Raw genomic sequence first — 27,301 nt, 5'->3', positions numbered from 1 at the left:
GGAAAGGCGTTTTTGTTTTGGAAAAACTGATTTTTCCGAGAATGTCATGAACTTAGTGTATTTGGAATTCAGTGCTGTATTTGATGAATTCTCTCCCTAATGCCTATGGCCAGGGTGGAGACTTGTGTTCCTAGTGGCAGCACAGTTAGGTTACAGGTATGACAGTTAATCCCAGTAATGAGTTACTGTCATCCCAAGTGGCCTCTTTGCCGTCCTAGTCAGTGTGTTTACGCAGGCCTGCGAATACGATGGATGACATGAAGCTGTGGCAGGGGAAGCTGACGCAGCAGAAAATAAAAAATGTAAAAGAAAAATATTTCTGCACTATTAAAGAAAGTTAAAACAAATTCAGTTAAAATTAATTAACAGTGAATACACAGCTGTACGCGTGGGAATGACCTGATGCTTGGTCTCTGGGGCCGCAGAGCTGCAAGATGGGCAGGTGGACTTATTAACAGCAGGGGCTCCTTAGGCACAGTCTAAGCTAGTAGCGTCACATGACTGACAGAGAATGAGGAAGGTAATTGCCTCGCTGACTTTAAACTGACCTGGAATACTGCGTGCATTTATGGATACCACAGCCGAGATGGATATTGACATGTATTCTAGAGTCAGGGAGTATGGCAACATAGGGCCTTAAAATCGCGGCACCTGGAAAACTTTTGAAGGACCTTGAAATATTTTGTCGGGGAAAAGGAGACAGACCACCTGTCTTCAGATATTTTCAAGGCTCTGTTGTGCAATAAGAAATACAGTTGTCCCTTAGTCTCCATCGGGTATTGGTTCCAGGACCTCCCCAGATAGCAAAATCCAAGGATGTTCAAGTCCCTTATGTAAAATGTGGGGCTGGGGCTGTTTGTATATAACCTCTGCACATACTCCTGTATACTTTAAATCATCTCTCGATTTCTTACAATGCCCGATATGACGTAAATGCTGTTTAAATAGTTGTAAGTACAATGACGTGCTATGTAAATGGTTACCAGTGCAAAGCAAATTCAAGTTTTGCTTTTTGGAACTTTCTGGAATTTTTTTTTCAAATATCTTCTATCTGCATTTGGTTGAATCCACAGATGTGGGGTGGGGCAGGGGGCACAGCAAGCCAACTGTATTTCTTCCACATATCCTTTGCCTTCCTTTCGGTTTGCCCTTGGTAGAACTGTCTTCTCCCCATTGTTTATTTTGTGAAATTATGGTGAAATTTTAAATCCAGCTAATGTCAATATTACTGTGAGAAATCTGTGTTTAATTGTATAAGAGTAAACAGAAATGTGCCACAGCATTTTCAGTCTGGATAGTATCATTAAGAACTTTTATTTGTAAGGAGCAGCAGAACATTGTCAAACTATGACCTCTTTTAAGTCCTCTGTTTACTCTTTGAAAGTTTCTCACTACTTTGCTTCCCCCCAGGTTTGGAGTGTAACACTTTCTACTTTGTCCCAGTCTGATTGCAATTTATGAACTCAGCTTACTCAGCATTTGTTGTATTAGATGCCTGGGGCCACGCTTGGCCCTTGGGATGCAGAGACGATCGTGCCCTGTCTGCTGGGAATAAACAGTCTAGAAGCGAAGAAAAAACTATAAATAAATAGTTGAATGTGTTGTGATATATATTTACTAGCAGTAGTAGGTGTGAGTTTGTCACATACATATTAAATTTGACTTAGTGTCTATTCATAGATGCACACCATTTTTTCCTTTTAGGTCCTTTTCCGTGTGATATATGTGGTCGCCAGTTTAACGACACTGGCAATTTGAAACGCCATATAGAGTGTACCCATGGTGGAAAGAGAAAATGGACTTGCTTTATCTGTGGAAAATCAGTACGGGAAAGGTGAGGAATTATCTAAACATCCAAAAAAATCCTGGTACTGTATGTATAAGTAATTAGTGAATGTATTTTATGGAATTATGCTTTAATTTGAAATTTAAGGCTAAAAGGAATTATGTAAAATGTTACAGAAGGTGATATGAAGTCAGGATTTGCAGATTTAGATGGTGAATTTAACATGGGTATAAACATAACGTAGGCCGGGGAATGGCGACCACAGGATGTCAGTTGTGCAGCGTGTGTCCGTGACGGTATTGGGTCCACACTCGCAGTGGCAGTGACCCAGCATGTGTTGAGGGTTGTTAGTGCTAAGCTCTCTGCTGGTGTGTTTCCTCTGTTAGCTAAGGGACAGAATGCTGGAGTAGGTCTGACGCAAGAGCGTTACGTTTTTACTGTGCTAAGAACACTGAACACAGGAACTACCCCCTTACCGAGTGTGTGAGCACACAGCGCGGTGCTGACGACACAGGCACGGAGTTGTGCGGCGCATCTCTAGAACTTACTCACCTTGCACAACTGAAATTTTTGCCACTGCACACAACTGCCCACTTCCCCCTCCCTGGCCCAAAGTTTCACTGTGTTCTGCGCCCATGCACCGCCTGCATGCTGAAGAGTTTCCTGCTGTGTGCCTGGCTGCTTGGTTTGGCTGAGGATATGCGCTTCATTTCACAAATAGAAATGTTCTTTTTTGATCTACCCGTGAGAAACAGAGGTGGGTCATGGTGCACCTCAAAGCCAAATATACACAGCAGCCTACTCACTTTGGCCCGTCTCTGCCAGACTCCCCGTGCTGGGTCCGCCCCAGCCAGTCAGATGCTCCGGTCATGGTGACCCCCGTGCGGTCGTGGTGACCCCCGTGCGTTGCAGTATTCAGTCAGGACCTGACCCCCTGGCGTGCTGGGAGCACAGGGGAGCTGCAGCCGGGCTGACGGGGAGTCGCTGCTCGTGCCGCCTCGTGGGCCCCTCATCAGTGGTGGGGATGTGGTTGGGTTTGTGCTCGCTACTCAGTCTTTCAAAAACATGCAGCGCATCGTTTAGCGGTATGTACTGTATAGGTCGTAAAACAAAAAAGAAAGGGGATACTTACATAAATGGTTATTTCTGAGAGAGGGCCACGGGGAGGGTGAGATCAGGGAGGAGCAGGTGGAGGTGTTGTGAGGGAAACTGCAAGTATCTGTAAAGTTGTATTTGCCTTAAAACAGTCTTTTAACAAATTTTGAGCACATGTTTGAAAGAAACAGTACTGATAAACTGGATTTCTTATATATTATTAAACTCTCTCCATTAAAATTTACATGAGTTTTACCTAACTCAGTAGTGACAATTGAGCATTTCTCATTTGTACTTTTTTGGACATTTACTTAAGCTATATATTAAATCTTTGAGCAAAACAATAGCAAAGGAGGCCAAAGTTAAATTGTCTGCCTTTTTTAAGGAGTCAGACATAATAAACATGTTTCTGTGCTGGTGCAGATGATCCAATTAAGAGCAAAAACATTGTAGGAAAAAGGGGACAATTGCATAGTTTTCTGTTAGCTTGAACACCTTTCTAGTAAGCTTGCTGGAAATCTGTGTTTAATATGTACATTGGCATTAAAAAATCTGTAGCTAAATATATATATACGTACATATGTTTTTTTTAAATACAGAACTACTTTGAAAGAACACTTGAGAATCCATAGCGGAGAGAAGCCTCATCTTTGTAGTATTTGTGGGCAGAGTTTTCGTCATGGAAGCTCATACAGGTAGATCAAGCCATTTTTAGCCCCTATATTAATTAAGATAAAATTGTATCCCCATTTCAGTTCTGTTTCCTTATCATTGCATTAGTTGTTTGATGAATTAAAACATGTCTTAGACCTTAAGATGAGCAAAGGTGTGCAGAAAACTCTACTGTATAGACTTGCCCCTACATTAGAACGTTTAATATTTTCTTCATTCTGTAGTATAAAATATTTTTAAATCTTTTCTCATCACTAAGTTTGCTGAATGCTTTACTGTCTAAGTCATTGTCATTTAAATATTTACTTCATGACTTTTCTTTGAATCAAAATTCATTAAAACTCCGGTGTTCTAAAGCTGGTGAATTTTTTCAGTGCTAATTATCAAAGAATATTTTGGTATAAAAATATGACAAAATTGAAAATTCTGGGATTCTCAATTTTAAAATGTCTTCTGTGTGTTAGTTGTAAATTACATAATTATTTTTAAAGCTGAATGCTGACCACATTTTCAATCTTTGAAAAGTTTTTAATGAATAGATGACTACTTACTGTTAGTGTACCATTTTAATTTTTATTGTTCTTAAGAATTTAATTTTTAAACTTTCATTTATTATTTACCTCTTTTTAAGATTAAACAGAAAGCTTCCCCTTTAAACGTGTGTAGTCCAGTCCGTTTACTGGTTTCAGTCAGAGTAGAATCGATACCTGTTCTGACACCTTGTATGGGAAGGGTATTTGTTTCTTAGAATATACATATAGATGGAAGTTGTGGGGATAAAAATAATTGAAGTTAAGTGAATTTTAATAATCTGTCCTTTATAATAACCTTTCATAATCTGTCTCTGGGTTACTATAAAATGAGCCACACTTTGTTTGGTTAGTGTGAAGCAGTAAAATAGAATTGTCAGAAGGTTGAGTAGTGATAAAATTGATGTAACTTCTCAACTGTCAGTTTATAAGTGGTATCAGTTGTCCAGAACAGGACTAATTCTTAATAAGTTACTGTCCTCATATGTTCAGTCACTGTGCACTTCCCCCATTTGTGGTTCTGATTCCCCCAACTCCCCCCACCTCCTGCTCCTGCAACACCCCGGTCAGACGGATGACGACCCTAGGCGGTGGGTTCCGCGAAGTAGATTTAGGATCTTAAAAGTCAGGAAGAGTGGGAGCATGTGCCAGATATCAAAGTGCTTTTTTGAAAAAGGTGAGTAGGAATCCTGGAGTCAGGCAGTGAACGTGGGAAGGACCTGAAAGTCAGAAATGAAGTGAATAACAGATGAGCGTGGTTGAGTAAAGGGCCCAGCTCTCGTTACTTAGAGTTAATCAGGTTTTTCCTTCTGTGTCACCAGTGTCAGTTGTCTTCAATTTTTTTTCTTTGTAGACTTCACTTACGAGTACATCATGATGATAAAAGATATGAGTGTGATGAATGTGGGAAAACATTTATTCGTCATGATCACCTTACAAAGCACAAGAAAATACATTCAGGTGAGGCATGTTTTGTAACGATGTTTCCAAAATCCTTTTCAAAAGACCTGAGGATATACCACATCATGTTTATGTTGGCTGTAATTTAAATAATTCAGTATTTGTAATGCTGATTCTAAAAACCTTTTCTTAAAAAAAAGCATCTGAAAGGGACATAATTTTGTGACATGTTTTTTGGACACTGTCATTTTAATCATTTGGTTACCTTTTATAATTACAGACTGTATTTTAAAGTTTGTTTTAATTAAATTCTCCAAATTTGCATTTTGCATATTATGTGGATATGTGCGGTAATTGCCGTTGGCATTTCTCTGAAGGGAGAAGCCAAGACATTTCTCATTTTAATTGGATTTGAAAAAAGTTAGCAAAACTTAGACTTTGAAGAGAATTATCACAATGTGGGTGTTAAAGTTTATGATAGACTAGTGAAGTTTGAAGCCCTGTCTTTGGAAGAGTGCCTTAATAATCCTGATCAATTTCAGATCTTTGTACTGTGTTTATAATTTTTGTACTCTGGGGATTTCTTTCATATTTTCCCCTCAGACTGATGCTCAGGAAGTGCTAAGAGAGCCAGCTCTATGAGCACAATAACGGGAGAGAGCCATCTCTGTGCGTGCGGTAGAACAGGTGATTATTACTATTATTATCGTCAACAGTTTCAATATAGTGTGCAGTGGGTGTGATGTTTTCTCAGATGACCCTAATGAGGCAGGTTGCGGTTGTTGTTACCACTTTTAAGAGATGCTAAAGGCCTGATGATTTTTTTACTGGAATTATGCATTTTCATTTTCAGGAGGAGAATCCTAAATTGCTGATTCTAGAGGTCACATGGTTTAATCGCATTCAGGTATTAAGTTGAGACAGTGGTTTTTAAAGGCCAAGTCTTTGTAACAATATAAGAATAGAAGTGACAAATTGGACTCATCTAGAACTTTCCTTTATATTTGTGTTTTGGCTCATTGCAAATGTAAGAAATCCCCACAGATGAAAAATCTTTTCAAAGTAAAGTACAGGGGGAGGGTTAGCTCAGTGGTAGAGCGTGTGCTTAGCATGCACGAGGTCCTGGGTTCAGTCCCCAGTACCTCCATCACAAAAAATAAATAAATAAGCCTAATTACCCCCCGCAAAAATGTGAAGTACAAAGATCTGAAACTGTTCAGGTCCTTTTTGTAAACAGTACAACAGCCTCATCTTGATTCAGTGTTTTTTCATTGGAGGTGTTTGATATCCAGACTGTGTCTTCCTAAAAAACAGTCCCAAGTTTTGAAGTCCTTTCATTTATCTTACTCTGTTACACTGAAAGTCAAGGTTTGAGGTCTTCAGCAAGAGGCTACTGATTCCTTCTCCAAGTGGGAGATTCCTTTTCCAACATCCATGAAAATAAGTACAGATTCATTGAGGAGGTGTGTGTGTGTGTGTGTGTGTGTGTGTGTGTGTGTGTGTGTGTGTGTGTGTGTGTGTGTGTGTGTGTAGGAATATAAGGCAAACAGCCCAGATAAAGGGTGGCTTTACTTCTACCATGTTGTCTTACTGTTGGATAATTTGTTTTGGGGGGTTAAAAAATACTGAAATGTATATCATAATCAAAATATTTGGGTCTTTAAGGTGAGAAGGCTCATCAGTGTGAAGAATGTGGAAAATGCTTTGGTCGTAGGGATCACCTCACTGTTCATTACAAAAGTGTACACCTCGGAGAGAAAGTGTGGCAGAAGTAAGTGAAGAGGCAGAGTTTCTCATCATTATTACCTTGGATAAGTCTGAGCTGGAGGGAAGTTACAACTTGTCTCATAGTTGATTTTGTTTATCTGGGGGTGGAGTAACCAGTTCCTTCTCCAGCATCTGTCGCTTCCCTGCAGACCGGAAGGAACTGAATGAAGCATATTGTTCATACTTGTTTTCAGTTGATTCAAAGGCTAGGAGGTGGAAGACGTTGAAATGAATGACTGGTATAAAATCTTGGCATTCTTTGGGAATTTCATTTATGTTTGCTTTCAGTGGCTCTTGGGGAGCTAAATATAAATAAATATACAACCTATATGTTATGCTTAGTATGACAGTCATTGGGAAAAGTTTGTAGTCAGAACTTAAATCTCTTTTTAATCACATTAAGCATTTAAAATGAAATGGTGTTTTATTTGAAGGAGGCATGTGTTGTCATTGAACATCAACTTCTTGATACAATTTAGACATCCAGGTTTAACCGAGATTAGTTGTTGAGTGTAAAATATTCAAAGAATTCATGTTCTTGACTAATATTTGGAGCAAATGGTAAATAATAGACATGGTCTGAGGTGCCAAGAAACTGAGTGTAATGATGCCATGATCCACAAAATACACACGGTATCTAAGTGTAGTAAATGGTAGACCCCTTTGAAGAGGAGTAGGGAGTGTTGATTTGTGTTTTTTTTCCATTTTCATGTATTAGTTGATTGCTTCTTTCAGTGATGCACTCATTGAATCAGAGTTCACTGTAGTCACTGAACTCTTGTGTTCATTAGCCGCCAGGAGCGCTGCTCAGAGATGGGGTGGAGAGGCAGGCACGAGGCTGTCGGGGCGGGACAGGAGAAGGCCAGCATTACTGGAAGAGCGGGCGTGAAGTACAGCTGCAGACCCACTTGCTCCAGAGATTCAGTAACTTTTTTCCTCCACCCCTTTATACCCTTTAAAATTATTTAGTACCCCAGGGGCTTTTGTATGTATAAATTATAATATGAAAATTGTATTACTGTTTAAATAAATTACATAATCATATTAGGAATTAAAATGAGAAAAAAACAAGTACTTATTTATTAATTCATTTAAAATAATAGTGTATACATCACATGCTAACATAATAAATAGCAATTTTGTGGAAAGTAACTACAAAACAAAAATAAATATAAAAGAGCAGCATTGTTTGACATTTTTGCAAATCTCTTTAATGGCTTAATAGAAGACAGGTGGATTGTCTTATGTGCTCTTATGTGTTACTTTGTTTGAAGTAAACGAAGAAAATCTAGCTTAGTCAGACACATAGTTGGTAAAAGGAGTGCAGGAGGATCACAATTTTACAGCTTTGTAGAAAATTGTGGATGTGACTCTTTGCTCCTACACCAAAACTAAACAAGGGGTTGTTTCTTCAAGGTAGCTGTAGGCTGGAATCTGAAACAAGATTACTCATGTTTCCCTGATCTGTCACATTCAGCCTGTTGGTCTGTCTTTAGTCTGAAATGGATTTTTAACTTACATATAATATTGTAATATCATGCGTTCGTCATTTGGAAGATACGGGTTCCCTGATTTAGGCAGATTTTCCCCACGTTAGCACATTTCACAATACGGGGTCAGCAAATCACATTTGTTAGTATTACCTTCAGTCCCTCAGAAAGGAGAGTTGGGAGGCTGTCCAGATCACAGGGGCAGATGCAAGTTTTCCAAACTTGTAACGTTAGCTTGAAAACTCAAATTTTATCATGGATGACAGATAATGTCAGTTTTTCCCTTGAAGTGACAGGCTTACTTCATTTAACTTTTGAGAAAATATCTGCCAAACACTCAAGTCTAACTGTACTTTGACGTCCAGTCTTTCAAGTAAAATGGTATTTCATGAAAGGAGGGCCCCTTCAGCTCACAGCTCGGTCTCACAGGCACCTCTGAGACAGTGTCTGGGGTGCAGTAAAAATTCAAAAGTTCAGTGAGTTAAAGCTTAAAATTAAGTGGTTTAGAGTTGAAAATCTAAGGACATCTTTTTATAGATTTGTTTGTTGACTATAACTGGAGGAGGAAGAACCAGAGATAAGGTTGATACTTAAAAAGTATTTCCATGTTCCTTTGGAGCTCTGTGCTTTAATAATGTGAGAATTATATATGAAGTTGTCAATGAAATTGTAACTTATTTTTATTAATGTTATTTACTAAAGTTACATTAAAAAATTTAAACCTTTTTTTTTAATTTTTAGATATAAAGCAACCTTTCATCAATGTGATGTTTGTAAGAAAATTTTTAAAGGCAAATCAAGTCTGGAAATGCATTTTCGGACGCATTCAGGTAAAACCTAATGGGTAGTTTATTATATATTTTTATGTAATTTATTCAAGTAATATATGGACATTTATACTTTATTGTACTTAATGAAATAGTTCTGTTTTTCCCCCAGTAAGATTTTTATTTATTAAAGCTGATATCATGAATGGGCAATATTCTGGTCTTCTCTTTCTTATATAAGCTTCAGTACTTTTGAATATCATTTTGTAGAATTTGAGGAAGATTTTTTCCTTGGGAATTTTTTCAACTTTTAGTTCTCATTTTCCTCTTTTGTGGTTGTTTAGATTCTTCAATATCTGTTTGACTCTCTGAAGACATCTCTTTTATTTTCTCCTTCTTTTTTAAAAGAGTGATTCAAATATGACCTCACTTTCTTGCTTACCAAGTTACCGCTGTGTAGTTTTCCTTTTCACGTGGTCAGTTGTGATTGACAGGTAGTTGCAGCAGAAGGCTTTGCTTCAGCTGCTTATCCAGAAGTTACCGTTTCTAATTGTTTTTCCCCGTGGCAGGGCTGCCATATTTTGAAACGTGGATTGTTGGATTTTTTTTCTTATATGTTGTCATAGTTCTTGTTTGACTTCTCATGTAAATTAACAATTTGTAAAATTTTCTTTCCTTCTTTTTAAGAAAGAAACTCATTTATGCATTTATGACTGCTTTGTTTTATATTTAGTTTGGATTTAGTCAAGCTGTTGTTCTGGAAGAGAAGAATTGATTTCTTAAATAGAATGGGAAATAACTGGATTTGGGCGATTTCAGTAGCAGAGTTGCAGTTAAAAATTTATTACTGATGTAGTACTGCTGTTAAAAATAAAATTACTCCTCCCCTCCAAATGAAAATGTCATAATTTGGGGGGTACATAAATAGGAGTGTAAAATGAGGAAACTATATTAATGCTATTCTCCATATTAGTTGTAAGTAATACGCCTCATAAACTCATGATTTGAAAGTGATGGTGAACTTAAACAAAAGTTAATTGGAGACCACTGATGATTTAAGAATTGTAAAACTATAGGAATTACATTAATCACACCTGGGTTTATAAGTGCATTAAGTTTTTTGAAGACATTGATTTATAGTAAGTAGTTGATGACCAGTGACACTGGAATTTCCATCTCTGGGTAGCTCGCAGTTAGTTGGAATTAGGGACAAGTCCCTCAGCCCATTTAAAATTCAGGAAGTGAGCTCTATTACAGGATAAGACAAAGCTTATGGCAGTTAGGAGAGGGAGAAATTGTTTAAAGCGGGGTCAGCTCATTTTCTCTGGTAAAGGGCTGGTTAGTAAATATTTAAGGCTTTGTGGGTCAGTCTCCATCACAGCCACTCAGCTCTGCTGTTGTAACATGAAGCAGCCATAGACAAGGTGTAAATAAATGAACGTGGCCACATCCCAGCATGTAATTTACCAAAACAGGCAAGAGGCTGTATTTGGCTTTCAGGTCATAGTTTGCAAACTCCTGATTTAAACTGCAGCTGGCTCCCCAGACAGGACTTCACAGAGCGGCTGTTGCAAGAACGGGGTACCATGTCCCCAAGCCCATTCCTGAGGTTTATAGGTCCAGAAGCTCAGGTTTCTATCTGTGCATTGAAAGTCACAAGCCTTGTGACGAGTGCTTCACAGTAACCACTGCAAGCAGACGCGCCATGTCAGCCTGCTGTTTACCACCTGGAGAACGAGCTACTGACTTGTGCTGGCCAAGGTGTTCATTTTGTCTTATCCTGGAAGCAGAGGTGCTAAATGTATTCATGAGAAGGAGAACTGCTAAATGTAGTTACAGGATACAATTAGGTAATGACTATATGGAGTCATTCAGTGAGTAAATAGTGAAGGGTGCCACGCCCTCTTTCCTGCTCCCACGGTGCACCTCTTCGGTGACCAGAATGACCTGGTTCCCCAGGTTCTTTCAGTGTGGATCCCCTGAGTGCACTGTCTGTACTGTGGATTCTTCTTTTGTGGAATCCCCTTAACCAAGCTCCATATGGACTTTTCCCGTTCTTTGAAAGAGGACATACTCCTTTTTAGAAGAGGTACAAATGGATTGGTTTCAGTTTTGGCCAGGTCAGTACCCTTAAGTGTTTCAAATGAGTAGATATGATCAGTGCCTAGCCCAGGACTTGCAAACAGTAGGTGTTTAATAAATGTTCAGTGAATGAATTTATCAAATTTTCCTGTGACTACCCTCTAATCTAGTTTATATTTTCCAACCACACAATTAGAGAAATTCATTGGGAAATGGATATAAGATTTTCTACAAATGCCTTACTCTAGATCATCTCTTACAAGTTTTGCCTGAATGATTCTCAGAGTAGTAATTGAATCTATTCTTCAGCAGTAGTCTTGTTGAGACATAATACATTCAGTTAAAATGAATGTAAATAAAGCTAATACATTTAGGGCTTGATTTTCGACTGGGCGGAATTTTTATGCTGTTTTTATGGATGTGTAACACAGTACACGAGTGAATTTTTATAAATGAGTGCTTCCATGTAAGCACCACTCAGGTCAGGGTGTAGGACGTTACCAGAACTCCGAAAGCACCCTCCCGGGCCTCTCCGGGTCAGCAACCTCCTTGCAAAATCGTCATTATTTTGACTCAATATCATCAATAATTAGTTTTCTTCTTGGAACTTCATATAATAATGGAATCATATAGAATCCACTCTTTTGTCAGGTTTCTTTCAGTAATATCATGTCTGAGATTCATCCATGGAAGTACTTTTTTTAATTTTCATATGAATATATCAAAATTTATTTACCTATTATACTGTGATGGACAATTGGCTTGTGTTACTTGGGTTTGTTATAAATAAAGCTGCTCTAAACATTCTTGTCCGTGATTTTCCATCACGCATGCACTCATTTCTCTTCTGTACATGCCGTTTTTTTCTGTAACCTTCTGAAGATTTATTTTAACTTATGTATTTAGATTATGAACTTTCTCTGATTTATTTTTGTGTTTATTATTAGGTAAATGTCAAAGTTCTTCTGGGTTTGTTTTGTTTTGTTTTGTTTTGTTTTTACTTATCTAATGGCCCCAGCACCACTTCTTGGAAAGATCATCCTTGCCTCACAGCATTTCACTGGTATATTTGTTTTAAATTAAGTGATCACATATGTGTGGTTTGTTTCTGAACTCTCTTCTGTTCCATTGGACTGTTTGTATATCCTTGCACCACTTAAATTACCATGGCTTTGATAACTTGTAGTGTAAGTCCTCCAGCTTTGTTCTTTTTCAGTGTCTTTCTTATTCTTTTTCCTGTAAGTTTTTTTATGAATTTAGAAACAACTTCTTAATTTCCAAACACAGACACTTTCTGGGAATTTTACTAGAACGTCATTGAATCCATAGTTAGTTTTTCCTTAATTGATTGTCTTCACTATATTGAATCCTCCAATCCATGAACACAGTACATCTGTTCACTAATTTAAGTCTTTTAAAATTTTTCTTAAAGATGTTTTGTTTTTAGTGCGGCTATCACACACATCTTTTATTAGATTTGTACCTAGATATTTAGTGTTTTTGTACAAAATTGTGGACTATATTTTTTCTTTCGTTTGTTTTTGATATACAGAAATGAAGTTAAGTTTGTATATTGACTTTTATCCAGTGACTTTGCTAAGTTCTCTTACTAATTTTTATAGGTTAGCTACTTTCAGATTTTCTAAGATACAGACTGGCCATCTGAGCAATCACAGGTTTACTTGCCTCTTTCAAGTCCTCGCATACCCCACCCCACGCCTTACTGCTTTGGTTTGCAGCACAAGTGGTGTATTGATAGTGGAAATCCTTGTCTCCACAGAATAGCTTTCAATATTTCATAACTAAGTATGTATTTTATAGATTTTTGTAGATACTCTTTTTCAGATAAATCACCATCTATTCCTAGTTTATTTACAGGGTTTGTCATGAATAGGTGTTGGATTTTATCAGACTTTTTCTTTGCTTTTATTGAGGTGATCATGTTTCTTTTTATTACTGTAATACACTGATTTTGTTTTTGTTTTGGGTTGTTTTTTTTTTTTTGGTCTATGTTCATGAGACATATTGCCTGTTTGTTTTTCCTCGTTGTGTCCCTGACAGATTTTGTTATCATGACTATGCTGGCATCAAAAAATCATTTGGGAAATAATACATCTCTTTCAGTTAATTGGAGGAATTTATATAACATTGGCATTATTTCCTCATTAATATTTGGAAGAATTCACTGATAAATTCCTCTGAACTTGTTTTCTTTGGAGAAAGGTTTCAATTAAAGATTCTTAAAAAGTTACAGAGCTGTCAGATTTTCAATTCTTGTTTCATTTTTAAGGAATTTTGTTTAGTCTAAAATATCAAGTCTGCTGGCAGAATTAAGAGTATCATATTATTTATATTTTTAAGGATGATAGGATCTTTAATGATGAACTTTTTTCATTCCTATTACTGGTAATTTGTTTTTTCTTTCTGGGAATTTATGGATTTTATTAATATTTTCAAAGAACTACTAGATTTTGTTGATTTTTTTTCTCTTTTATATTTGTTGTATATTTTTTTCCTGTTTTCTCTTTTTTATTCTATTTTATTTGGGTTTAATGTCTGTCTTTCCCTTTCTTCTTTTTATGGATGCCTAATAATTAAATTTGGCATTTCTTATTTCTTACTGTATGTATTTTAAACTTCTAAAGTGTCTCTAAACACTACTTCAGTTACATTTCACACCTCATTTTATATTTTGTTTTTATTATAATTCAGCTAAAAATGTTTTCTAATGTCTTTTCTGATTTTTTCTTTTTATTTGTGATTTATTTTAAATTGTATTGCCCAATTCCTAAATGTTTTGGGATTTTCTTGAGTATTTTTATGTTACTAATGTCTAGAAATTGATTCCACTTTTGTCAGAGAATGTATTTCATTCAGATATTCTGCATTCTTACTGATATTTTTGTCTACTAATTTTGTAAGTTACTGAGAGACCTATGTTAAAATCTCTACCCAGTTTATTGCAAATTATCTATTTTTCCTTTTGAGTTCTTTGTTTTGTGCTCTGTATATTTTGAGGATGTGTTATTAGATATGTACAGATGGTTATATCTTACTGTTGACTGGCCCTTTTCATCACTGTAAAATGTCCCTCTTTATGCTGGCTAAAGACACATAAGCTCTCTTTGGGGTAATATTTATACAGTATATTTTTTCTTTTTACTTTCACTCCTGTGGACCTGTATTTGAGATGTGTGTTTTTGGAGTATTTTTTATTATCTATTATGATATCTCTTTTAATTGGAATGTTTACTTCATTCAAATTTCATGATTTCTCATTTATTTGGGTTTAGATGTATCATGCTGTTTGTTTCCTGATGCTTTTTTTCTTGTCTTCATTTCCTTGTAATCATGAAGTATTTTTATTACCCATTTTTCCTTCAGTTTGCTTGTTAATTCTATGTTCTTTCAGTATTCTTTCAGTAGAGCACAGTGTATGTTCTTAAATTATGAGTCTGTCTTAAATCAGTCCTCCATCCCTTTCTAGACAATGCAAAGACCCTACAACACCCTCACCTCTCTTACTCTTTGTGCATTGTATGAAATTTAATTCTACATATACTTTAAATCACATAAGACAGTATTATTTTGTTTGCTTTAAATAGCCAATATCATTTGTTTTTAACCATTTTTACCCCTCACTCTTCACTCCTTCCTGTGTGACCATTCTTCTACCTCAAGTCATTTTCTTTAGCGTGCATATCTGCCAGCACTAAATTAAATTCTCTTAGGTTTTGATTGTCTGAGAATGTTTTTATTTTACTTTATGGAGAATATTTGGCTGACTGTAGAACTTATATTAGCAGTTATTTTCTGTCTTAGACTTTTAACAGTGTTATTCTAGTGTGCCCAGATGTGCTTTTCTGATCTTTGCTTTAGGTTTTGTTGTTGTATTTGGTGAGGTCTGTAGAAATTACTGCATCTATGACTTGGTGTCTTTCTTTCATTTAGGCAGAGTCTCAGCCATTTTTTCTTTCAAAGACTAATTTTGACCTATCCCCTCTCCTCTTTCTGGGACTGCAGTTATATGTTTACTAGACTATTCACTTGTCCTATGTTATCTTTCCTGCAAGTAGCTTCCCCAGTGCAAGTTTTTGAGGTGACAGCCCTGTGGGTGGGCTGTGTGACACCAGGCACAAACCTCATGTTGGCTGGGCTGCATTTCTTTCAGGAGTCTCCAGGGAGGAATTTGTCTCCTGCTCAGCTGGGTCACTGGTAGACTCCGTTCTTTGAGTTGCTGGACCAGGACCAGGTTCTAGTTTTCTAACTGGTTGTAAGCCGAGAGCTTCCCAGCTTCTGGAGGCTGCCACGCTCCTTGGGTCCTGGCCCCCTTCCATTTTCAGAACCAGCAGGGCGGGGTGGAGTTCTCTCTGGCCCTTTCACCTTCAGTTATCTCTGCTTTTAAAGAGTCATGTGATTAGGTTGGGCCCACCTGGTTAATCTCCCCGCTTGAAGATCTTTCATCTTGATCACATCTGCAAAGTCCCATCACCGCGCAAGGTAACAGAGTCACAGCTTCCGAGGTTAGAAGCTGTACTTACTCTGCTAACTACCATGGCTACTCCAGGAATTTATGGTGTTTCATATGAAAAAAGCGAAAAACAAAACTGCAGTGTGAGAACCTGACTCAGGAAGAATTGAAAACTGGCCCAGATTCCTTAGTCTTGATTTTGACCTCAGGCCAGACATCAGTATTAGTACCTCTTATTCTGATCCAAAGAAATAGTATTTCAGTTTTTACCCTTCTTGGGTAGGAGGAAATCAAATGCTTTGGTTTTACAACTTTTTTAGGGGCAATAGTGGGAGTAATAGCAAGCAATAATAGTAGTAACAGCTTAGTTTTATCAAGTATTTACTGTGTGCCGGAGTGGTGCCAAGCACTATTGCTTCCTTTTCTCATTCAGTCCTTTCACCAGCTCTGTGAGGTAGGTCAATAGTATTACACATTACAGGTGAGGAAACCATGCTTAGAGGTTGGGGAGCTTGCTCGAGGTTGGCTAGTAGCCGGTTTAGCTAGAATCAAACCCAGATCTTTTTGATGATTGAGCCCATTCTCTATACCAGTTACTATACTGTCTCTACTTTGTGACAGCAGATAGTATTACTGCTTTTATTAAGTTCTTGTAAGTATTCACATGGAAAATTTACTACTTAATTAAAAACATTGTCTTACCAAGTAAGTGCATTTTACGCTTAATTTCATTTGTGTTCATACAGGTGAAAAACCATATAAGTGTCAAATCTGCAATCAATCTTTTAGAATTAAGAAAACTTTAACAAAACACCTGGTTATTCATTCTGATGCCCGGCCTTTCAACTGTCAGCACTGTAATGCGACATTCAAGCGGAAAGACAAGCTGAAATACCACATTGACCACGTTCATGGCATAAAATCTCCTGACGATCCTCTCAGTGCTTCTGAGGAGAAACTTGTATCCTTGCCAGCAGAGTACTCATCTGACGATAAAATCTTTCAGGCAGAAACGAAACAATATATGGACCAGCCCAAAGTTTACCAGTCGGAAGCCAAGACCATGTTACAGAACGTGTCTGCTGAAGTGTGTGTCCCAGTAACGCTGGTTCCAGTCCAGATGCCTGACACCCAGAGTGACCTGGTGCGCCACACGACCACTCTCCCGCCACCTCCTCACGAGATTTTGTCCCCACAGCCGCAGTCAGCTGATTACCCACGAGCAGCAGATTTAGCTTTTCTGGAGAAATACACTCTTACTCCTCAGCCTGCAAATATAGTTCATCCAGTCCGACCTGAACAAATGCTAGATCCTAGAGAACAGTCTTACCTTGGAACATTACTGGGCCTTGATAACGCTACTGCTGTACAGAGTATTTCTAACAGCGAGCATCACTCATGAGTAAATCTCACATTCCACAGACTGTTCTGATGGTTATGCACTAATGGTAGCCTAGAGCTGACGGCTTTTAAATTAGTAGGGCTGCTATTTTTTCATTTTCTCTAGTTTCTCAAGTCCTCAGAACCGATTCAAATCAAGAAAAATCTGTATCTGTTTACTGAACAAATGAATATTTGGACACATTTTGAGGTATATTTGAAATGGACATTTTTGTGATTTTTAAAGATTATTTAGTGCTAATTTTAATGGTTTCTCTAACTTTTCAAAACTATTAGCTGTTGACATTTGAGGGTATTTTTTCTTAATCATCAGTGGAAAGTTTTCTTCTTTAGTCTCAAACTCCTCTTTTCTCCCTTTCCCACCTTCCAGACAAGTGTTAAGGACCATGTAGCCCTTAAGAAAGACCATTAAGGGTATCCTGAGAATTGCAGCTGTTCCTTGTCCTGACTTAAGATTCATTATTCTTCTTCTAGATTTTCAAAAGTTGAAATCAGGAATCTGAATTTATAAGAAGGTCTTGGATAGTTCTGTGTTCTTTTTTCATCTGGCCATAATTTTAGCTTATCACTAGCCTTTGGTCTTTTGACAAACTCAAAGCCAGAAAACTAACTAATGTAAGATAAGCTTGTTAAATGAAATGTAGAATTGAAATGATTATCCAAATTACAGGTTTTTGCCTATGTTTCAGTTATTATGATTAAGAAATGCAAATACAGGTCTAGGCATTAAGTTATACAAGTTGAAAATGTGTTAAAAGCAAAACACGACAGATAATCTTTCAAGGTAAGTTCACCCTCTATTTTGCCATTCATTTCAGAAACGTTAACAATATATATCACAGCATCTATCTTCATCTTACTGTGGGGGGACAGTTATTAATGAAAATTTAATTAACAAGCTACTTTTGGTCTCATTTATGTTGGCTGTCTGAAACTCTGGGAAGCAGAACCTAGAGATTTCATATAGAATTGCTTAGAAAAAGTGCCAAATTATAAAATTCATGTCTAATTAAACTTAAATGTTGTTTACTTTAATTAAAGGGAACCACTACTTGTATACAGATTTACATGTAATCTAGATCTTTATTTTTGCTTTACATATAAGCCTAATGTCTAATTATCCTTGATTTTTATTTTTGTATGAGACAAAAGTTGAGGACTTGGTGAAAGGAAACAGCAGTTAGAGCAAAACCTCACTGATTAAAAATAAATGAAAAAAAAGTCAGTCAAAATTGTAAAATACTTTTAAAGATGTGCACTTTCCATATTTTCAAGTCAATTTAAACTTAAACTAGGATAATATTTCCTGGTAGAGCTGCTTGAAGAATTAGAGAATAGGCAGGGTTGATTTACTATTAGCATGTCATTTGTTTGTAAACTACTGGAAAAGAGCAATTTTAAGAGTTTTCTAACAGTTTTGTTTACACTCCTAATTGCTTTAAGCACTTTTTTTGTGTAAACTGTAAAGTCTGGCTCAGCCCTTGTGAAAAAGAATCACAAATAAAATAATGAAGTTTTAGTGAATAAAATTTAACCACTTAATAATGTGGAAACTTGTTTGCTAAAGCACTTAAGAAATGAAGGTACTTTACAGGAACATTCACCACACTAGTGGAAATAAAACAAAAGAAAAACAATGTTGACAGTTGGGGCAGTTAACCAAAGTAGCTCATATAAATAGTAAAACCAACCCAAGTTTTGCCTCATTTATTGAAGTTTGGTTAGAATTATCCTAGGACCAATAGATTCTTACTTTTGTGTGGAAATGTTCTATCTGGGGTACTTACATGATGGAACTTGACTATATGAGGTACTATTAGTCTGTCTTTCAAATTAACTTTTAAAAATACATGTCATTTTTTATCATAAAGACCTACAAAACTTTTAACTAAAAAACTTAGTACAATGAAAAGAAGTCATATTTTAAAATGTACCCTGCCTTGCACATAAACCAATGTAGAAAAGTTTTGACTTATAAAAAGGCAAAGGGTATATACGTGTGTGTGTGTGTGTGTGTGTGTGTGTGTGGTACATGACATGTTTGGTAGCAGAAAAAGGGTGATGCATTTTTACATTGAAAAGAATACTTTGCTTTTTGAAGGTATTGACTTTAGAGTTCTTTTAATAATAATCTCCTAATGCTTTAAACATATGATTTGATTGTAGGAATTGGTTTACAGTATAGAACTTTCCTGGAATACATCTCTTATATAAAGTGAAACATAATTATAATTAGTTATTACTGTACATAACTTAAACTTGAATACTGGTTTACTGTTTTCTAAAATGCTTTCACAGTTATCTCACTAAACCTCATAACCAGCTGAACTAGCGAGGATGTGCTGTATTCCCACGTGAGAGGGAGAGAATCTGAGGTTAAGCCCTCATCGTCAGTAAGTGGCAGAGCGACTAGCGGGGAGGAAGTGGAGCACGAATGAATGCTCACCGTGTGCGGGGTGCTGTGCTTTCTCCTGTAGTCTTACGCAGTCTGGGAGGCAGACAGTGTAATTCCTATGATGAAATAATCTCAGCAGATGAACAAACAAATCTGCTGCCTCTAATTTCCAAATTAGAATAGAAGAAATTTTATAGTTGTGAAAACCTCATGGATTTGGGCAAACTGAATGTATGTACGTTTTTGAAGTGGCACAAAAAATATGAAATGAGGCCTGCTCTTTTCAGTTAACCTTTTGTCATATTTGATTTGGAGTATTTTGGACAAATGCTCCATTAGGTCTAAAATCCATTAATTCTGTAACTGTCCTTAAAATTTTGAATCTTGCAGCTAAGTTTAGCCTCATTCAGAATTTTTTACTTTATAAGCATAATTTATTGTTTTAAATTAATTTTGTAGCTGATAGCAGTTAGCACTTAATATGTAAATTGAATAATTTATCAAATGTAGAAATTTGTTAACATAATCAGTTTTTACTTAAATGCACCAAAGATTTTTAGTAGGTATTAAAATAGTTTAAAAGAATTTAAATTCTTTGTTGTTTGAATAAATATTTGTCCAAAGAAGCACAGTTGAAGTCCTAGGATTATGGATTTTTTTTAAAAAATCATTAGCTTGAATACTAAGATTAAGTGTTTGTGTTTATGTGTGTAAGAATAAGAACAGAAGAAAATACTCTGGGAATAGTCATACTGACAAACCAATTACAAGTAAGCATATGCAGTTTTCCTCAGTTTAATTAATTGAATGTTATCTTTTAAGTGAACACTATTAAATGCTAATTAATAAGCTTATTTCTTACACTACACTGTTAAAATAATTTTGCCTTAGATTTTTTTTTAAAGACAAGTTGAAGATTTCTTTGTAAGAAACTCCGTGTATTTTTTGCAGCCTGAAATACCATTTAAGATTAGAGTTTGTTCTTCATGCCAGCAAGATTTCACCAACAACTGTAAAGGCAGTGATCTTTGCATATTTTTAAGTAATTTAGTCTTTTATTGCTGGGAGAAGACGAGTAGCAAAATAGGGATTTAAACTGGTGCTTTATTAAGTGACTTCCTTTAAAGTAATGGTAGGTCATGAAGTAGGTACACTAATAATTTTCTCTCAGCCTTAAAGTGTCAAAACATCTTTGCACAGTGACTCTAAGCTGTTAGTTAAGGGCTATGATAAGTATTTAAATTTCATTGGTTTTCACTCTAAAATTGCAAACAAATTACAAACACCGTTACCTGTTACGTGTGTGAGTGTGCCTCTCTTCCTAGCAGATCACTCCCATGTGTCCTTGGTCAGACGTGGAGCATCACCTCTTTGACAGCATCCATTTATGTTTGCCCAGTCTTCTCTGGGTTTGATGCTTCGTGCCTTTTCAGTGTGCTGTAGTTGCGTGGAGTTGATGCTGGCTAGATTGTGCTGGTTAATAAATGATTAGGGTTGTTTTGTTGTTGTAATCGGTCTTATGTTTGTGTTGCCTGCTGGTCAGGCAACACTTTTTTTTTTAGGTTGCTTTTTGTTTTTATAGGAAATTAGGCACCAAGTACTAGTGTGAATTTTGTTTTTAGTCTCTGCTACTGTGGCCTTTATAGTTACTGTGAAGCCACACTGGGCCTGTCTCTAGATGCTCATCAGAGGACTCAGACAAATAAAATAAAAGGAATAGTTTGTTTACCTCTCCATCTCCTCCTCCCTTCCCCCCTTTTCTTTTCAATAATCAGCTACCAACCACCCAGCTCTGCATTGAACAACTTCTTTCCCAGTTTGCCTGAAACTGAACCAGAGGTGAGGGTTTCAGATGAGTCTCTCATTAGAAGCAGCAAGACTCAACCAACAGACAACTTGAGTCGATGAACTAGGGAAACATTAGGACTTTTAAAGTCATGTTTGGATTATTCTAAGATTCAATGCCAAATTTAAAGTCACTCAAAATGTATTTTTTAATAAGGAACAAGTAGCATTTCTAAAACTTTTCATAGTGTTACAGTAAATGTTATGTACTGTTAGACTCAGTAATGGGTAACGTGAGAAGAATTTCCTAGTAATTTCTAGGAACCAGAGACAATTCTTTTTAGATCCTCCCCTTTCTTTTGCACATTCCTCAGTCGGTCAAGTCTGCAGAATCTTTTTGGGGGGATCGTTCCCTTATTTCCTCTTAAATTATTTCTACTTGAGGCACACTTCCTGCTCTTCCTCTTTGGAAGTGGCCTTAATAAGGCTGAAGCCACAGGGTCAGGGTGTGTGGAGGAGGGGAGGAAGGTTCGGGGCGGGGGAGCCTGTGCTCCACTCACTCTTCATCTTTCAACTTCATGTGCATTGATCTTAAGTCTGTGACTTTGAAAACTCCCTGAACAATTTAAATTTGGCCTCTGCAACCGTACATATAAAGAGAAAATAAGAATTATATTCCAAGAGTAGAGGCTATACAAAGATGGACACACCCCTTTTGTTCTGCTTTTTCCCAAATTCTTAGGTAAGGAAGTAATCTCGGTGCTTGCGTTACTGTTGGAGATTCTAAAACATCTCTTGAATGAAGAGCACGTACACTTATTGTTACTTTGCTCTTTGCTTTCCTGCTTGTGTTAAAGTTGGACAGTGTACTGTGGTGTAATCACAAAATGTGTATTCCTCCCAACAAGCGGACTGTTTGCTTCCCTGTGCATACAAGTGTACTACAAGTGGCGAGCGTGGCTGCCCAAAAGTGAGCACAGAGGTGGGCCTCTGGCTGCTCCACGCTGTGTAGCACCTGTTCTCATTGCGGGGTTCATGACGTGCATTACAGTGGAAATGCCTTTGAACTTACTTTCCAGTCTCCAGCCCTAAGTTTTGTTTTCAGTCATTAAGGACTCTTAAAAACAATTACAAAGATAACTCTAAAATATCAAAATTCATTATTTTGTCAACTGTGTGTAAAGTATCTTGTGACTTTATAGATATTTTGGCTGTCTCGTGTTTCTTGAGTACAAATGTCTTTATAGAAAAATTCAGTTCTCTGTGAAGACTAGGAAGTGTATTGTATACTGAGCTAGTTCTTTGTGTTGTTTTGATATTTAAAATAAATATAAATTTCTTTGGTCCTAATAAAGCATCTCTCAGTTTTACTGAACAATTTCACAGCATGGCAATGCAGTACTCTGCCTACCTCCTAAAAACTGAAGGAAAAGACCACAGAACACCAGACACAGAAAACCAGTGTCTGGGGCACAGTTACTAAAGTTTTATTTATTTTTCATAAGCTAGATATCATTTTGAAATATTTAATATATTTAATGAATAACTTATCAAACTATTTAATGGTTTTTAAGTGGCTAGTTAATATAAACTCAGGTATTAATAGTGACTGATACGCATGAAGCAGTCACATGCTGTTTATGGCTAGAAGTCTGCAGCAGCAAAACCCCACTAATGGGCGACTGCATGTAACAGTGATAGGGGCCACTCTTACCCCACCCTCTCATTCAGGCACCACTGCTGCTTTAAGGCATGAACAGTGTTCCAGGACAATGCCCAACCCTGCCCGCTGGGTCTCCATCCACACCATCCACAGCAGAGCCTCAGCAGGCAGCTGCTTCCAAGTGTTAGAAGACCAGTTACTCCTATAGGCAGGAGCCCGTTTCTGCAAAGTAAGTTTTCCCTCTGGAGGCAGTGGTGTGTGGGACACTTAATTCTCTTGCTGTGTAACAAATGAGACCAAATTTAGAGGCTTCAATCAACAGACATTTCTCACCTCACGGTTTCCGTGGGTCAGGGCTGAGAGGCTGAGCCGGGGCTCTGGCTGGGATCTCTCGTGAGGTCGAAGCCCACTGTTCACGGGAGCTGAGTCTCCAGGGGCCGTCCCAGAGCAGGCTTGACCTCCAAGCGCACTTCTGGGAGGTGGTTCCTCCCCACACGACCTCTCTCCCCAGGGCTACCTGGTGATACACAGCTGGCTTCCCCCTGCGGAAGAAAAAGAGAGAGTGAGAACACAGCCAGGACTGAAGCTGCAGTCTTTTTATAACCTAATCTAGGAAGTGATATTGCGTCACGCTGCCCTGTGACTCACTGAGTCCACACCACTCAAGGGACACAAATTAAGCTTCCCCTCTTGAAGGGAGGTGTAGCTTAGACTTTTTAGACACATTTTGAAAACCACCACAGATTCACTGGCTCTAGAGAAAGCATTCTACAATTCTGTGGGTGTGGGGGGGGGGGAGTACAAGTACAACAGTGTATACTCAGAAGATGCACCTATCCCAGAGAGGAAGGTGTCACCTCTTCCACGATAGAAAGGGTTCACTGTAACCAGCATGCCACAGGTAGCAGCTTGGTCCCACTCGGGGAGGGAGTCATACTGGGGGTTCAGCACTGGCCTCTGGTAACGGATCAGCAGTGGCACATCAGCCCAGCCTTGGTAAGGGGCAGACAGAGTCTAAGCTCTTCTATAGCCCCCATCTCTGCTGCCACAGCCACTTCGTCCATGGGTTCCCCAAGCAAGGAAAGAGGCCGACGTCCAACAGGACAGGTTGTCTTATTTGCCTGATTTTTGAGCTCCTTTGCCTTGGATCTCTGATGGGCATTTACTTGGGAAACAAACTTCTTAGCTTGCTGTCCCTCGAGGGGCCCTTTTACGTGCCTCTCCTCCCCGAACCTACTAGACACCAGTTTTACATTTTGTTTTTTCAAAGCTTGGACCAGCTGGCCAACCTGTTAGCTGTTGCCCATGAGTGAGCAGAGAGCTTCACCTTAGACATGTCTTCTTCCTTCCGAAGTGGACTAGATGCATCACCATCCACAATTGTGCTCACCTAGCGTATTCTCACCTAACCCTGGGAGGAGGCCCAAGTGTGGCTCTATTTGCATCTGGCCTCCCATACACATCCATCCATAAACCAGGCTTTTTCTTCCTTTATGAAATGGCCACAAAGAAATCTCCAATTTTCCCGAGGTACAGATTAGAGTCAGCAAAGTAGTAGGAGGAGATAGCACTGGACCCAAGTTGTCTGTGCAGCTCGTGAACTCAGGGACTGCTCAGCCCTGGGCTGGTATGTCCCACTTTGACGTGATAATAGAATGTTGCTCGCCTTATCAGTTATATGGTTCTCCAGATTAGACCCCTGGTCAGCAAACTACTTTGTAAATGGTCGAACACTAAATATTTCCAGCTTTGCAGGCCATATGATTTCTGCTGGAACTATTCAACTCTGCCGTTTCAACGTGAAAGCCGTCGTGGATAATATGTACACAAATGTGTGCCACTGTGCTCCAATAAAACTTTAGTAGGCTAAAAATCTCAGATCCTCACATTTCTTGACAGCTATTTCTTACTCATCAGATTTAATTAGCAAATGTCATCAGTATAATGAAACTGTACAGGGGGCTGTCTCTCCTAGGAAGAGAGCTTTGCGTAAATGGGGAGAATTACAAATTCTCACCTTTTAAATTTTCCCAAATATCATACTCATTCCCAGGGTCCCACTCCTCCCCTTAGCTAAGAGAGCTGGCAGGGCTGAGTATGTAATCAGTCTGCCACATTTGCCATCAGACACGTGGGCTCAGTCCTTGGCCACATCTTCCCTAAGACCACAGGAAGTGAGGGACTTCTTCAGTTTCTGTCCACACATTCTTGTTCTCAAAATACGTTCTTAGTGGTACCCTTGGATATTCATAGATTTTCATTTTTCTTCCCCTATGTATGCACTCTCTTGTGGTCAGGTGACACTCTAAGCTTTATAATCATGTGTAAATTGTTGCCATAGCAACTGTGAGCCTCAGACACTTGATCCTGAATAAACTGCCTTTCACGTGCACTTTGTTCCCTGCTGCCACCTCTGATAATGTAAGGAATCATGATGCTACCACATCCCTAAAGTCATCATGATGTGTTTCTCCCCAGCAAGAGTTTATCTGTGGGCTCCTCAAACAGGAGCCACCCAATTCAGAACTCTCTCTTAAGAGGTAATTTCCTAAGGCTCCAGTTTGAGCTAGGGTCACTAAGGAAACGGTCCCCAGTTTAGTGCAATTCGAGGAAGTTTAATAAAGGGACTATTTGCAAAGATGTGACTGGGATGCAGGGAAACAAGCAGTCGTGCAATAGCCTGGGACCAGTAACAACATGGCATTCCCACACCCGCATCCCCAGAGAGGGAACCTCTCTAGGTACGTGGGACTTTTATGTCGAGATGTAGCCAGCCTAAAGGGGGGAGGGGATGAAAGTACCTTCACCTCCCCCTCTGAAGCAAAGCAGAAGCCACAGAGTAAGAAACTTTATGGGTGTAGCAAATAACACAGATCAGCATCCCACAGCAAAGAACAGGCTGGAAAAGGGTGGAGGGGGGAAGTGGAGGGCAAATTTAAAATATCCAATACAGTTCATTCTGGTGGGGTTTTTTTGTTTCTTTTCTTTTCTTTTCTTTTCAATTGTGAGTCAACAGCATTGCTTTAAGAAGAGAAACTAGGAGGGGAGAGCATATATGAACAAAATGTGTTATCATGTTAAACAGACTTGAAACAAACAATGTCTTAAGCTTAAGAGGGCTTACATTTGCAATGTTATTTTGACAAATAGCATTCACAATAGGAAATATGAATATAATTTAAGTGTATTTGAAATTACTCTAATTGATATTAACATTTTGCTGAAAAGTTATGTAGTAGTTTTTCATTGAGCATCAATCCTAAAGGATTTTTTTTTTGTTAAAAAAAAAAGCTCTATAAACAATTTGGTTTAAATATTGTTAAGGTAACAGGGTTCAACATTAGGTCATGAGGCACTGAGGATTTTTAGGGCAGTGAAACTATTCTGTATGATTCTTTAACGATGGATATATATCATTATACATTCATCAAAATTCACGGGCCGTACACCACCAAGAGTAAAAGCTAATGTAAACTTTAAAAAAAAATAGGCCAAAATGGGTGTCAGTGAATATAATTTCATATGTCACCGTCCTCGTGTTGTTTTTCCACTCAGGGACGTTCCTTCCGACACACTTCACGCACCCACACACATCCCACCTCATTTTTTAAAGCTCCCTACTGTCTTTAGAGTCAGTACGGCGTAGTGGGGAAGAGCAAGACTAGCCCAACCGGCCGTGTGCCTCTCCTGGCCCTGCCACTTCCTAGCCGGCTTGGACGCCCGGCATTGCTCGTCTGTAAAACACAAATAGTGGTACCTCCCTCACAGGGCTGAAGTGAAGGCTGAGATAAACATGCAGAGGGTTTAAAACACTCTGGCAAAAAGTAATAGCAACAGGTAAGCTGCGATCATTATTATCTGATACCTACAAGTAAAACTAAAACCAAGACGTTATTCGTCAAGGGCAATGCCTGTCAGAACCATCACTGACGAGTCACTGGGATCTCAGGTTTCGCCGGTTGACCTAGTTTTGCTCCCAGTATCCCGCGGTAAGAACCCGCCTGTAAAACTACTGCGGCCCTGCTGGGGTCAGTCACTGAGGTCAGCACGTTCCCACTCCCTGTACATTTAATTGTCCGCATTTCCCCCACTGCGGCCCCAGGAAACGCGGGGGGAAAGCTCGGGAACGTAACCCCGGGCCGGAACTTGGGGGAAGAGGGAGGAGCGAACCCATTCTGCCTACTTAACGGTTTTACCTAAGGCTGTCCCGGCAACCGCAGTGACTGCTGCGTTTACTGTGGAAGTGCTGTTACTCTCTTCCCTTCAACCGACAGGTTCACAAACCGGCAGCGAGGTTCAAGTCTAAGCCCGGGTCTCAGAGGCGCCGGAAACCGCCGCCATTCTCGCCTGCTGCGCAGAAAGCGACGCGCGGCGTCGGCACGTTTAAATAAGGCGCCGTCGTCTGATTGGCTAGGCGGATGCTCGCTGATTGGTCCCCCGCGGATGTGGGCGGGCCCTGACGCGCCCATTGGCCGAGGCGGGAAGTTTAAACCGAGC

At 38.6% G+C, this 27,301-nt stretch overlaps 1 protein-coding gene and 1 long non-coding RNA gene across 5 annotated transcripts in view; one reads left to right on the top strand and one right to left on the bottom strand.

Moving 5' to 3' along the window:
• The window catches only part of ZBTB41 (zinc finger and BTB domain containing 41), a 36,129-nt gene extending 13,634 nt beyond the window's left edge, over nt 1–22,495 (top strand). For both annotated transcript variants that reach the window (XM_031438350.2, XM_010982185.3), the window contains exons 6-11: nt 1,705–1,834; nt 3,481–3,576; nt 4,937–5,043; nt 6,649–6,754; nt 8,982–9,070; nt 16,307–22,495. In XM_031438350.2, the coding sequence (XP_031294210.1) occupies nt 1,705–1,834; nt 3,481–3,576; nt 4,937–5,043; nt 6,649–6,754; nt 8,982–9,070; nt 16,307–16,962 (1,184 nt within the window). In that variant the 3' untranslated portion in view covers nt 16,963–22,495. The remainder of the gene's footprint in view (nt 1–1,704; nt 1,835–3,480; nt 3,577–4,936; nt 5,044–6,648; nt 6,755–8,981; nt 9,071–16,306) is intronic.
• Nucleotides 2,483–27,196, bottom strand: LOC135318804 (uncharacterized). Of its 3 annotated transcripts, XR_010377178.1 has the most exons (4): nt 27,001–27,196; nt 23,138–23,346; nt 15,231–15,484; nt 6,751–7,588 (listed from the first exon to the last, which is right to left on the bottom strand). It is a non-coding gene; the product is annotated as an uncharacterized LOC135318804 (long non-coding RNA). The 3 variants fall into 3 exon arrangements; XR_010377180.1 differs by lacking the exons at nt 6,751–7,588; nt 15,231–15,484 and adding an exon at nt 2,483–2,878 and having other exon boundaries at nt 27,001–27,195; XR_010377179.1 differs by lacking the exon at nt 15,231–15,484 and having other exon boundaries at nt 27,001–27,195.
• Between the last annotated feature and the right edge of the window lie 105 nt (nt 27,197–27,301).

Source organism: Camelus dromedarius, chromosome 21 (genome assembly GCF_036321535.1).
Source record: "Camelus dromedarius isolate mCamDro1 chromosome 21, mCamDro1.pat, whole genome shotgun sequence".
Lineage (NCBI taxonomy): Eukaryota > Metazoa > Chordata > Mammalia > Artiodactyla > Camelidae > Camelus > Camelus dromedarius.
Note: the sequence above shows the minus strand (reverse complement) of the source record. Positions and strands in the feature narration are given on the sequence as shown.